Here is a 13,002-nt window from a genome sequence, read left to right as displayed (position 1 = left end):
ACTGCTTGGCAAAATGTTTTTTATTTATAACTGAGTTCTTTTCTTAAAATAAACTTAGTATAGAAGAAGAGATTATGGCAAACAAGAACAGAGTCGGATGCTAGGAAAAAACGTGCTCTATGGAAAAGGGAGAATAAAATATTTATTTTTTAAAAAGCTGGTTTGTTTAGATGTTATAGGAGATATCACAAAGTTAGAAAAATATAAGGCCTAATCACAGAAACAAAAGGTAAACTGTAATTTCTGAGCTATGAGGTAGTATAAAAATAAAATGACAGATGACAGCCTGGGGTAAAGATATTATGAGAAACACAACAGCATTTATTGCTGGTCCTTTTAGTTGCAGCACTTAATTCTTCAGCTCTAAGAAGTTAAAAAAAACTTTTTTTTTTTTTTTAAATATCACCCCATCCCTGCCCCTTGGATTCTTTATTCGTCAGATTTTGGTTGTTCTGAGTCCAGGCACAACTTTTCTTCCCCCCCCCTTTTTTTTTTTTTTTTTAAGAAAATGCTGTGTTCAAGTTTTAGATTTATTTTACCCAATAACTTAAAAAACATCCTGTTTGGATTTGATCATGGCCACCATTCTATAGCCCCAGAACTTGGGAGGAGGAGGCAGGTTGATCAATTTTAGCTTGGCCTTGGCTAACCTGGTTACCCTGAAATGACAACAGCAATAACTGTACTGATTTTTGCATGTACAGCCTTAAGGTTTCTTTAAGGATGTTAACTCTGATCTTTGACTTGTTGGAATTGCCGACATTTATTCTGGGCTCAGTTTTTAGTTTCCTTTTTTTTAGATAGTGTCTTACGTAGTCCAAGCTGACCTGACTTCTTTTTTTTTTGGTTTTTCTAGACAGGGTTTCTCTGTGTAGCTTTGCGCCTTTCCTGGAACTCACTTGGTAGTCCAGGCTGGCCTCGAACTCACAGAGATCTGCCTGGCTCTGCCTCCCGAGTGCTGGGATTAAAGGCGTGCGCCACCACCGCCCGGCCTTGACCTGACTTCTTATGTAGCCAAGGAGGACTCTGCAGCCCTGATTCTCCTGCCTCCATTTCCCAAAATGCTGGGAGTATAGATGTGCACACCATGTTACCTTGATCATTTATTTTTCCTCAGGACCTCCCACACTATTTATTATTTTTGTGTGACTTTGTTTTCTTATAGTTAATTAGAATGCAGATTGGAGCAGTTGGTGTGTCTGCTGAGTGAGTGAAGAGGAGATCAGAATGGGTTTGGGAACAAATAGAGACTGGCTGCTTGCAGAGAGGCACTGACTACTTCCTGGTTCTGCTGTGTGGAGTAGACAGCTGTCGTGCTGCTCTGGTTCTCTGAGATGGACTGTGCATTATTCTGTGTAGGAAGCCTTCTGAGTGTTTGGCTTGGTGATCAGTGTCTGGTGAACTATATACAAGATGTTGAGTTACACTGTGATTAAATTTTACAAGTAACTGGGAGCTATTGTAGATTAAAAGAATTTTTCTAATTGTGATAAAATACACACAGTCTACCATCTTAATCATGGTAAGTGTACAGTTTCAAATGGTATTACTTATGCTTACTGTTCTGGTTAGGGTTACTAATGCTGTGATGAAACACTGTGACCAGAGCAACTTGGGGAGGAAAGGGTTTATTTCAGCCCACACTTCCAGGTTACAGTCCGTCACTGAGGGAAGTCAGGGCAGGAACTCAGATGCAGGAACGTGGAGGCAGGAGCTGATGCAGAGGCCACGGAGGAGTGCTGCTTACTGGCTTGTTCCTCATGGCTTGCCCAGGATCATCAGCCCAGAGGTGGCCCCACCCACAATGGGCTGGGCCCTCCTCATCAATCACTAACCAAGAAAATACACTCCAGGCTTGCGTACAGGTTCGTTTTGTGGAGGCATTTTCTTAGTTGAGGCTCCTCCTCTCAGATGACTCTAGCTTATGTCAAACTGACATAAAACTAGCTAGCATCCTTACAGCCCTCTGCAGTCATGGTACCATCTGGTTTTAAAGCTCTCTCATCTTACAGAACTGAAATTGTACTCATTAAACAGTAACTTCGCACCGCTCTCTTCCTGCCAACTTCTGGCAGACATGTTAATCCTCTTGTCTCCGTATTTTACTGTTCTAAGTACTGCATATAAGTAGACTTACATGTCGGTCTTTTTAAGAAGTTGTAAGAAGCACAATACATGGGATTACCTTTTAACCATTTTGAGTCTTTTTTTTTTTTTTTCCTGAGACAGAGTTTCTCTGTGTAGTTTTGGTGCCTGTCCTGGATCTCACTCTGTAGACCAGGCTGGCCTCGAACTCACAGAGATCCTCCTGGCTCTGCCTCCTGAGTGCTGGAATTAAAGGTGTGTGCCACCACCGCCTGGCCTTAAAGTACGTGGTTTTTAGTAGTGCAAGGGTACATTCACACTGTAAATAGATCTCCAAAACCGAAGTGCTGATTAAATAGCAGCCTCCTGGCCCCGTCTTTGGTACCCACTGTCTGTGAGTCACTTAAGTATTTGCTGTAAGTGAATCCTAGTCTTTCATGATGCTTATTTCACTTAATGTAATGTCCTCAAGGCTTGTCTTACATGTAGGTTCCTTCCTTGGAAGTTGACTAATAAATACTTTATTGAATGTTCATATGTTATTTTGTTTACACATCCATTGGTTGATGGTCACTCAGGTTGCTATTTGAGTGATGCTGCCATGAACAGAAGTGTAGAAATTCCTTGATGAGACTCTGCATTCATTCTTTTTGGCATATACCCAGGAGAGGGATTTCTGGGTCATATGAATCATTTTAAGTGTTTGAGGACCCACACATTATTTCCTATAGAACTGCAGTATTTTGTATTCCTTCAAGTGAAGGTTGCAGTTTATCTCTGTCATCATCAACACTTGTTCATTTCTTTTTTAAAATTAAATAGTTATGCTGATGGATGTGGGTTGTATAGATTCATCATCAGAGAGAGGGGGATCTGGAAGACCATCAAGGAAGCACTGGTATGCTTATGTTGATGTAGGGGCTGGTGTGTGCGTGCGCACATGTGTGCTCATGTGTGTATGTGTGTGTGTGTGCATGTGCATGCATTGTCGGGGGAAGATAAAAATTTGAGAGGCCATGGAAAATTGGTAATGATTTATTTGAATTTAAGTAATTAAGTGAGAAATAACACAAAAATAAGTTTTACAATTTGAACCTGACTATAGTAAAAATGTGGGAACAAAGAGAAGGAGAGAAAGAATAACTTACTCATCTTTTGAGTTTTTGATGATGGACATAATGTGGGAATATGGGCAGTCGGCCTGCAATAGGTGAGAAGGCAGGTCTTGGGAGAGCCCTGGGATAGAGGCCGTGGTATTTCTCATTGAAATATTGTTTTCTTTAGAAGAAAAATAATCTGATACACTTTTCCTTCTCAATTTTTTTTTACAGCTCTTGCAAGCTTAGGATATGAAAAGAGCTGTGTGTTGTTCAATTGTGCTGCCTTAGCTAGCCAGATTGCAGCAGAGCAGAACCTGGATAATGATGAAGGATTGAAAACCGCTGCTAAGCAGTACCAGGTATGCAGAAAAGCAGTTCCTACACAGGGATGCATGCTGGATTCCAGGAGTGGTTGGCATTAGGTGACAGCTGCTGCCTTCTTCATGACGGATGCTCTGAAGGAAACTGGTTCTTGAGTCCTTAAACACTTCAGCACTGAAGCACTGTTCCATTGCCCATGTCTGTTTCTCCTCACTGTGCACTCCCACCCAGCCCCTAGCACAGTGCCTGGCACACAGTAGAGGCTCAATGAATGTTGATTGGACAGCAACGATGACATATGTAGGGCGAATGCCATACATTTGTGGAAAACCTCTTATAAGTAAATGACTTCCTTCAAAAATGGTTAGACATTGTGTGTGTGTTTTCTCACATCCAAAATTTCAGTGGTTTGGCCAAATTAAGAACTTTTGGCCAGAAATAATTTAACTGTAGACTGTGGAGAAGTTGTGTTTAAATGTGGTCAGGCCTGGACTGTTCTTAGGATAGCTTCCTACCTTAGGGACTAATCATTGGCTAATAGGGCATGCTGTTTGTGGCACTTTATTATTTACTCAGTTTTTACTTATTTTTTTGTTTCAGATAAAAGAACAATGTGATATCTTTTTTAAAAGTTATTTAAAAAGTGTGTGTGTGTGTATTAGTATGGCTGAGCATGTGTGTGGAGGTCAGAGGACAACTTGCGGGAGCTGGTTTCTCCTTCCACCATGTGGGTCCTGGGGCTTGAACTCAGGATGTGAGCCTTGGTGACAGGCACCTTTCCATACTGAGCCATCTTGCTGGCCCTGTGATAGTCTTGTTAACACAGTGACTTTGAGTTTTGTCTGTGTGGTCTACCAAGCTAACTCACTTTAAAATTCCAGGTTGACTTGACTTTTTTATTTTCTCAGCTTTGCTTTGTTTCATAAAAGTAATTTTAGTAGTAACCTCAACAATAAAATTGGGAAGAAGAATGTAAAGGGGGCATTTCACTAGGAAGTTGTAAATGCCAGATGAAAATGTCTGTCAGTGTCATTGCCGGCCTTAGAGTGTGCCGTTTGGGGTGTCCCCTAAGCCCAGTGTGCTTATTTGAAAGGTGACTTTGTTTGGATAAAGGCAAGGATATTACTGTACTAAGGACAAATGCGTAGAGGCTGGAGGAATGTCTCAGTCAATGAAGAAAGCACTTGCCTTGTAAGCCCAAGGACCTGGGTTTGATCCCCAAAGCCACACAGTAGATGCTGGGTTTGGAAGTGTATGCTTGTAATCGATTCGATTCCCTAGGGCTTGCTTACCAGCCAGTCTAGCCTCTGAGGTGAGCTTTGGACCAATGAGACCTGACTCAAAGGAAGTGGGTGGAGGTCCTGAGGGATGACACCTGGGGTTGTCCTCTGGCCTGCAAGCACGCACATGCTCATATGTACACACACACACACACACACACACACACACACACACACACACACACACAGAGCCATTTGAATAGTGTTTTATCTCTTCATCTATTCTTAGGTAAGTTTTAAAGAAGTGATTCTAATAAATTAATGCTGACTACCTTTGGCCATTCTCTTACTTTACTCTCTCCTGTAGTTTGCTTTGAATCTTGGTTAAACTTTTTGTTGCTCTAGAATTGTGGTGAGGCCCCATCTGTGAATGAGGTGATCTCAGTGTGGGAATGGACATGATGTCACTGTCCTCTCAGTCGGCCTGCAGATGTTTGTGTGTAACCGTAGAGAATTAAGTCTCAATGGTAAAACATTATTTTTCTCTCCTTCTAGTTTGCTAGTGGTGCCTTTTTACATATTAAAGACACAGTTTTATCTGCCTTAAGTCGAGAGCCTACTGTGGACATATCTCCAGACACTGTTGGGACCCTCAGTCTTATTATGCTTGCCCAGGCTCAAGAAGTATTTTTCTTAAAAGCCACAAGAGGTAACTACAATTTCTTATTTACTATGTTACATGTGAAAACAAGTGCTAGGCTTTTATACCAAGATAATGAATGATTGGCTCATAGTATGTTCCATGTAGGTAGGGTGAGAAGAGGTCTTTGAGTAGTCAAGCTTGCTTCAGAGGGAGAGTTACTGGAGGAAGATGGAATGCTTCACGTGGCAGTGGCTGGTGGCCTGGGTGTGGGATGGCTATGGGATCACTGCATTTGAATTAGTTTGTTAAGAAAGATTTCCTTTAAGATTTGATTTAAGTGTATATTCAGGTGTCTGTGCCCTGCAGGTGAAAAAAGGGCTCGGGTCCCCTGGGCCTAGAGTCACAGACATTGTGAGCTATTTGATGTGGGCGCTGGGATTCGAACTCTGTTCTTCATGATTGAGCAGCAAGTGCTCTTAACCATTGAGCCACCAAGAAGGGCTTCTTTAAGGTAGTCCTGTTTAAAATAGACTTAAGTGACAAGAAGAGCTATTCAGGCACTATCCTTGGTGACTAGGGAGAAGAACAGTCCTTGTAAAGGTATGTAAGTCAGTGTGAGAGATATAGACTGAATGTCCAAGTACAGAGAAATTGAAACTGTGGAAGAATCATAAACACAACTTATTTTTTTTCTAAAAAATGGCAGTTTAGTTGGGTGTGGTGGCTCATGCCTGTAATCCTTACACTTGGGAGGCCAGTACAGGGTGATTGCCATGATACTGAGGTAATGCTAGGGTACCTATCGAGTTTCAGACTAGCCTGGCAACAGTCTGAAACCCTGTCACAAACAAACACATACACACAACAAATTCTGTATGTGGTGACTCATACCTATAATCAAAGCAGTTAGACTTCGGCTGAGTTGGAGCCATCCTGGGTTACAGAGTGAGACTGTACTTCAGAAAATGGTGGGATTGGGGAGGAACATTCCCCTTTTGACTATAATGTAGTGTTTTCTGGAGTATTCACGGAGCTCATAGTCAGCACCCCTATGTTAGGGTATCCCCACACCCGAGAATAACTAATGTCAGGTCACCCCCTTCCTTCTGCTGCAGCTGCCAGCAGCCATTACTCTAATTCTGTGGCTTTGACTTGTTTATAGAGTTGTTTATTTACTTATGTAGCCTGGGCTGGCCTGGAACTTGCTATGTAGCCAAGGATGGCTTTGAATTTCTGATCCTCTGGGTTTAGACACAAAGTACTAGGGTTACATATATAGGCTTGCATCACCATGTTTTGCTACCTGTGGAATACTTTTTGTGTAGACGTTTCAATTTCATCAATATGGATTTCTTTAGACAGATGTGTAAATTTTACTTTTTCTTTTTTTTTTTTTTAAATATGTGTGGGTGTGTGGTTGCTCTATGCATGTGCACCAGTTGTGTGCTTGGTACTATTGGGGGCCAAAAGAGGGCATCAGATTCCCTGGAACAGGAGTTAGACAGGTGTGAGCTGCCATGTGGGTGCTGGGAACTGAAACTAGGTCCTCTGGAGGAGCCGTCTGTGCTCTTAACCACTGAGCCATTGCTCCAGTCCCAGGTGTGTCTATGCCAAGTCATGTGTCAGGTTATTTCATTTATTTTATTTTTATTATTTTATTTGTGTGTGTGTGTGTGTGTGTGTGTGTGTGTGTGTGTGTGTGTGTGTTAAGGATGGGAGAGAATGCAGGTGCATATGTGCCATGGTGCTTGTGTGGAGGTCAGAGGGCAACTTGGAGGAGTTGGTTTTCTCCTTCCGGTGTGAGTTCTGGTGATGGGATGCAGGCTATCTAAGTTGTGCAGTGTGTATATACCTTTACCTGCTGAGTTTTGTTGCTGGCCCTTGTCTCATATACTTCAGTTACAATGATCATTTAACTAACATTTTATTCCAGATAAAATGAAAGATGCCATCATAGCTAAGTTGGCAAACCAGGCTGCAGATTACTTTGGCGACGCTTTCAAACAGTGTCAGTACAAAGATACTCTCCCCAAGGTTAGTTATTGTCTTCATGGACACTTGGTTATTTTGCATGCGGGAATATTTTTATGGATGAGAAACAAGCTGAAAAGTATGTTTTAACAAAGAAATCTGGTATTTTAATGAAATATTTGAAGAATAGTTTTTAGAATATTTTCTTTTTTAAGATGTTTTAAGTTTTAAGATGCATGAACTGTTCTTTTAGAGGATGCCTTTCTATTTACTCTTCACTAAATTTATTTTTCTGAGCTAAAACTCTTGTGGAAATCTCGAATCATCTGTCCTCTGTCATTGTATCGTCCTGATTGTTGGTAGTGTGGGAAGAAGCATGAGTATGGAACGTGCTGATGACTCACAGTTTTAATCACTGTCCTGTTCTCTTAAGGATGAGCCTTAAAGTGCAGAAACAGACACAGAGGAAAGAAACCCTAAGTCCATCTGATTCCTTGATTAGAGTTAAGTTTTACCAGCAGGCATAGGACATTTGGCCGCTAATGGACAGCTAAGGAAAAGCATCTGTCCTGACCACATGCCGCAGGAAGCATTGCTTTAATGGGAGCTTTTCTGAAGGGGTGATGGAAAAGACTGTGCAGAGGTGTCTTATAAATGACAAAACACGTGACCAACTGGGCAAGTAGAGTTGGAGTGCTTAAGGTCATGCTTTAAACACCGGCAAAGAAGGACTTTCTTTTTTCTTGTCTTTTTTTGTTTTTTCAAGACAGGGTTTCTCTATGTAGCTCTAGCTGTCCTGGATCTCGCTCTGTAGACCAGGCTGGACTCGAACTCACAGAGATCCACCTGCCTCTGCCTCTTGAGTGCTGAGATTAAAGCCATGCTCCACCATTGCCTGGCATGAAGGACATTTTAACTGCTCTCCCTCATAGTTGCACAAGGAATTGGTTATCTGTGGTAGTAGGTGATGTTTGTAGGAGAATCCGTGAGTTTATGTTATTCAGGGATCTTCATAAATTATGAAACTATAGAAAACATAGGGTACAGCTAAAAGTAAATGTAAGGTGCCCAGCAGTACGTGAGCAGTGGAGAGCTAATGTCAAGATGTATGGATTGAAGGCCCATTGGGCTTGAGATCATTACTGGGCACTTGCCTAGCTAGCACCTAGGACTGGGTGCCGTCCACAGCACTGTCACTGGTCTCCTCCCCCGTTCAGAAGTTTGCTCAGGACTCTTGTAGGACTCAGAACCTCTCTCCATATTTGGCTGCACAGTGCACTGTCATATCCTGTCATCTCAAAGGCTTGGAAGCCAACTCTGCAGCATTCCTGGGTCTTCTTGGAACATCTTTACCGAGATGCTCCAGCCTTCCTTGAGTACCGACAGTTTCAGACTACAATGTGTTTGAATTTCTCCTTTCACTAAGTCTCCTGAGGTATTTTCACCATTAGCAGCAGTTCAGTTCTAGTTCTAACAGGATGTCTGTAAGTAGTGGCTCAGTGCTGGGGTTTTTTCCTAGCAGACAGAAAACACTCATGGTAGCAATTCGGTTCTTTTTTTTTTTTTTTTTTTTTTTGGTTTTTCGAGACAGGGTTTCTCTGTGTAGCTTTGCGCCTTTCCTGGGACTCACTTGGTAGCCCAGGCTGGCCTCGAACTCACAGAGATCCGCCTGGCTCTGCCTCCCGAGTGCTGGGATTAAAGGCGTGCGCCACCACCGCCCGGCACAATTCGGTTCTTGATGTAACAATTACCCAGTGTATTTATTGGATTTTTAAAAATACCATGTACTTCAGAAAGGCAGTGAGATTGCAGGATGCGACTTGACACTTTGGAAGAGTCACGACCCTTATAGTGGCTTTCTTGATTCCTGTATTTGGATTTAAGTGTATTAGACTGTAGTTATTTTAAAAATACATTAGGGCAAAGTTACACTTTATCATCACAGTCAGTCACTAGTGCATTTGTATGTCTGGGATGTATTTTTGAGTATATAATACTGAAATGTTAATATTTATATGATACTAAATTTTTTTATTGGCTACCATAATCTTTTTTACAGTCTCTCAGCATATGAATTTAAGTGAGGACTTACCTTACTGTCTTTTGTCTTTTAAACATGACGAAACAGTCAGCTCTAGAGCAGTTTCATTAGTATATGTGAGTAACTGTGGTGTAGGTCCCTGAAGGCTGGGTAAGGGGCTAAGAAAGCTTCTAAAGCTGGGCTTGCTGTTCCTCCATGGACTTCCCAACTCTTTCCAATGCATGCCTTCCTTTCTTCCCTGTAAACAAAATGCTGATTTCCTACTCCATAGAATGAGCTTCAGAAAACCTGATTTGGCTTCACTTAACAGTTTAAAACAACAAACAAGCCTTAATTTTAACTGAAAGAAATGAATTCATAGATGGCAATTCCTGCAAAACCACAAAGTCTTCTCTGCTCACACCTAATGACTAACCTATCTAAACCATTACTGGGTGATTGTAATTTCTGTCTCCTCTCCTTTCTCTTCCTGCATCCTTGTTGTCTGTGATGGTTTGTGTGGTTGGACTCTCCCCTGGTCAGTATTTTTATTTCCAGGAGGTATTCCCCACCCTGGCTGCAAAGCAGTGTATTATGCAAGCCAATGCTGAGTACCACCAGTCAATCTTGGCCAAGCAGCAGAAGAAGTTTGGGGAAGAGATCGCAAGGTTGCAGGTGAGTCTCTTGGTGATAAATGTTTAGGTGACATCCTTCTCCCGTTTCTGACTAGTGAGACCCAGTTTGCCCATAAACACTTCCCGTTCATTGTCTTTTTCAGAGGCAAGTGATGATTTTCATCCTTATACTTTGCCTACAAGCATGTTTTGCAAAATCTTCATGTATCTGAAAATTGCACTTAAATTTTTATTCCGTTCTCTTACTTACCCATTCTTATTTTAAGATATGTACTGCTTAACTTGTGTTGTAGGCTTATAAACTGGAGATCATAGCCCCACAATTTGAGAAGGATGTGGAGTTATACACTCTGGTCTTTTCACTGTGTGGTTCTTTTCCTTTTACACTGTGGGTATGCAGTGGGTGCAACAAGACCACACCTCCCCATCAAGGCCACACCTCCTATTAATGCCACTCCCTTTGGGGGCCATTTTCTTTCAAGCCACCACACTTTGTGACCAGGATGACTTCACACTCCTGATCTTCCTTCTCCAACGTCTTGGGTGCTGAGGTCTAGGTTTATTTCACCATGCCCTGTCAAATTTTAACTGTCATGAATAATCTCACAAGTTAGAAGTATGAGCCAACAAGTATCCATTATGTTGGTTGTATTTGCTGTTTTGTTTTCAACACAAGATTCTCTGTGTAGCCTAGACTGGCTTCAAACTTGGGATTTTTGGGGATCTTGAATGCTCAGAGTACAGATAAGCTATTATCATCCTTTCTTCCTGGCTTACCTTTTTTTTTTTTTTTTTTTTTTTTTTTTTGAGGCAGTGCAGTTTAGCTGTCTGAAAAAGTAGCTGAGGCTGGTTTTGATTTTGAATTCCTGATGCTCTTACCTCCTCCTCCTGAGTGCTAGAATCACAGCAGTGTACTTTGTTATTTGATGCTGGAGATTGACCCTAGGTAGCCTTGTGCATGGTGAAGGAGCACTCAAACTTCTGTTGGTGTGGTCTGTTGGTGATGTTTTCTTTGATTCATTGAATTACTTTATTTCTATTTTTGTTATTTTTTTCTAACATACATTTATTTATTTATTTGTTTATTATTTATTTTTTGAGGCAGGGTTTCTTTGTGTAGCCTTGGCTGTCCTGGAACTCACTGTGTAGACCAGTCTGTCCTGAAACTCACAGAGATCTATCTGCCTCTGCCTCTTGAGTGTTGAGAATAAAGGTATGCACCACCACCACCTGGCTTCTAACAGTTTTAGTTTACTGGATTTCTCATTCATGGTCTTGACTTTCTCATCTGTGTTGCTGACTTTTTTCTAGGTTGTGAATTAATTTCTTTACTTGCTCTCCTGAAGTCATGGATTATTAAAAATAATTTAATTAATTTACTTTATGTGTATGGGTGTTTTGTCTGCATGTATTTCTGTATACCATGTGTGTGCAGTACCTTTGAAAGTCAGAAGAGGGCATCTGATACTCTGGAACTGAAGTTAGAGTTGCAAGCCACCATGTGGGTACTGGGAACTGAACCCACTTCCTCTAGAAGAGCAGGCAGTGCTTTTAACTTCTGAGCCATCCCTCCAGCCCCATTTTTAGAAATACTTAAAAAATTCTTTGACTTGCCTGGCGGTGGTGGCACACACCTTTAATCCCAGCACTCGGGAGGCAGAGCCAGGAGGATCTCTGTGAGTTCGAGGCCAGCCTGGGCTACAGAGTGAGAGCCAGGACAGGCCCAAAACCATACAGAGATACCCTGTCTCAAAAAAAAAAAACAAAACAAAAACAAAACAAAAAAAAAACAAAACAACAAAAAAAAAAAACCAACCAACCAACCAAAAACCAAAAAAAAAAAAAAAAACCAAAACAAACAAACAAAAAACAAAACCCCCAAAAAGTAAAAGGAAAACATGAATGTTTTCAATATATTTTCTGAAAAAAGTCAAATATTACCAAAAAAGTGAAAAAGAGGAAGCACATGGGCAAATCCCTAAATGGATAACATGCTGGAGTTATATCTTTCTGTGTCCTCTGAGGTGGGGCCCCAAGGGTAGCTGTGGGACAGAGGTGTTAGCTGGCTGTGTGGTCCAGCTGAGTTTGGATTGGACAGTGTCTGCTGTGGGACAGAGCTGCCTCACCCAGGTTCTCCTGCTGTCCTGAGATTGCCCAGTTCCTACACACTGTGGTGGCTGATGGCCTGGCTGTGGAGGGCAAGGGAGCATAGCACTGAGCTCTGGACTCGTCTGTCTATCTTCATACTTTAAAACTCACTAAGCATTAAGTACTGTCGTAGAGGATGTGCTCTGGGTGCTGGGGTGCCAGCATTTAGGTGCTGCGGCAGTGTCCTTGTGGGCAGATAGATGGCTCCAGACATTGATCCATCCCGGGCCGTTTCAATTCTGCCCTTATGACTGGGCAATCTGACTCTTGCGCTAAGTACTAGGCCCCTCAGTATCCCATCTTTTTTCCATGGCTTCTTGTTAAGTTGATCTTGCTTTTGTCTAGACTGGTATCTGTTTTACAGTGGTATTTGTTTGTAGACGAATTTCTAAGCGGTCTTATTAAATAAAAAACATGGAGCCACGTATAGGGGTGAAAGCCTTAGAGATGAGGGAAATAGTGAGAACCACCAACCAACTTTACCTTACCAGCTCTGCAGTTCCCAAAAAGTGAGCTACTTCCTGTCTACCTGCGCCTTTATTGCCTTGCTGTTCTGCTCTTGCATTGGCTCTCAGCCCAGCTACCTCACTTCCTTGTCACTGCCTATCTGTACAGACCTTCAGGCCTCTATGGTTGGTACTGGGATTAAAGGCGTGTGTCACCACGTTTGACTCTGTTCCCTAGTATGGCCTTGAACACACAGAGACCCTGCCTGCCAAGTGGTCCAATTAAGGGTGTGTGCTACCACTGCCTGACTTTTGTGTTTACTTAAAATGGCTTGCTATTTCCTCTGATCTCCAGGCAAACTTTATTAACATACAAATAAAATATCACCACATACATTGTTTCTGATTTGATC

The 13,002-nt window shown here is 41.9% G+C and overlaps 1 protein-coding gene across 1 annotated transcript in view; it reads left to right on the top strand.

Moving 5' to 3' along the window:
- Pdcd6ip (programmed cell death 6 interacting protein) overlaps positions 1-13,002 on the top strand; it is a 60,202-nt gene that overhangs the window by 20,891 nt on the left and 26,309 nt on the right. The window contains exons 4-7 of the mRNA XM_059268802.1: positions 3,417-3,544; positions 5,282-5,435; positions 7,303-7,403; positions 9,919-10,035. Of these exons, the coding sequence (XP_059124785.1) occupies positions 3,417-3,544; positions 5,282-5,435; positions 7,303-7,403; positions 9,919-10,035 (500 nt within the window). The remainder of the gene's footprint in view (positions 1-3,416; positions 3,545-5,281; positions 5,436-7,302; positions 7,404-9,918; positions 10,036-13,002) is intronic.

The sequence above is a fragment of the Peromyscus eremicus genome, chromosome 7, assembly GCF_949786415.1.
Source record: "Peromyscus eremicus chromosome 7, PerEre_H2_v1, whole genome shotgun sequence".
NCBI lineage: Eukaryota > Metazoa > Chordata > Mammalia > Rodentia > Cricetidae > Peromyscus > Peromyscus eremicus.
The sequence above is the reverse complement of the archived record's forward strand: the minus strand, read 5'-3'. Positions and strand labels throughout refer to the sequence as shown.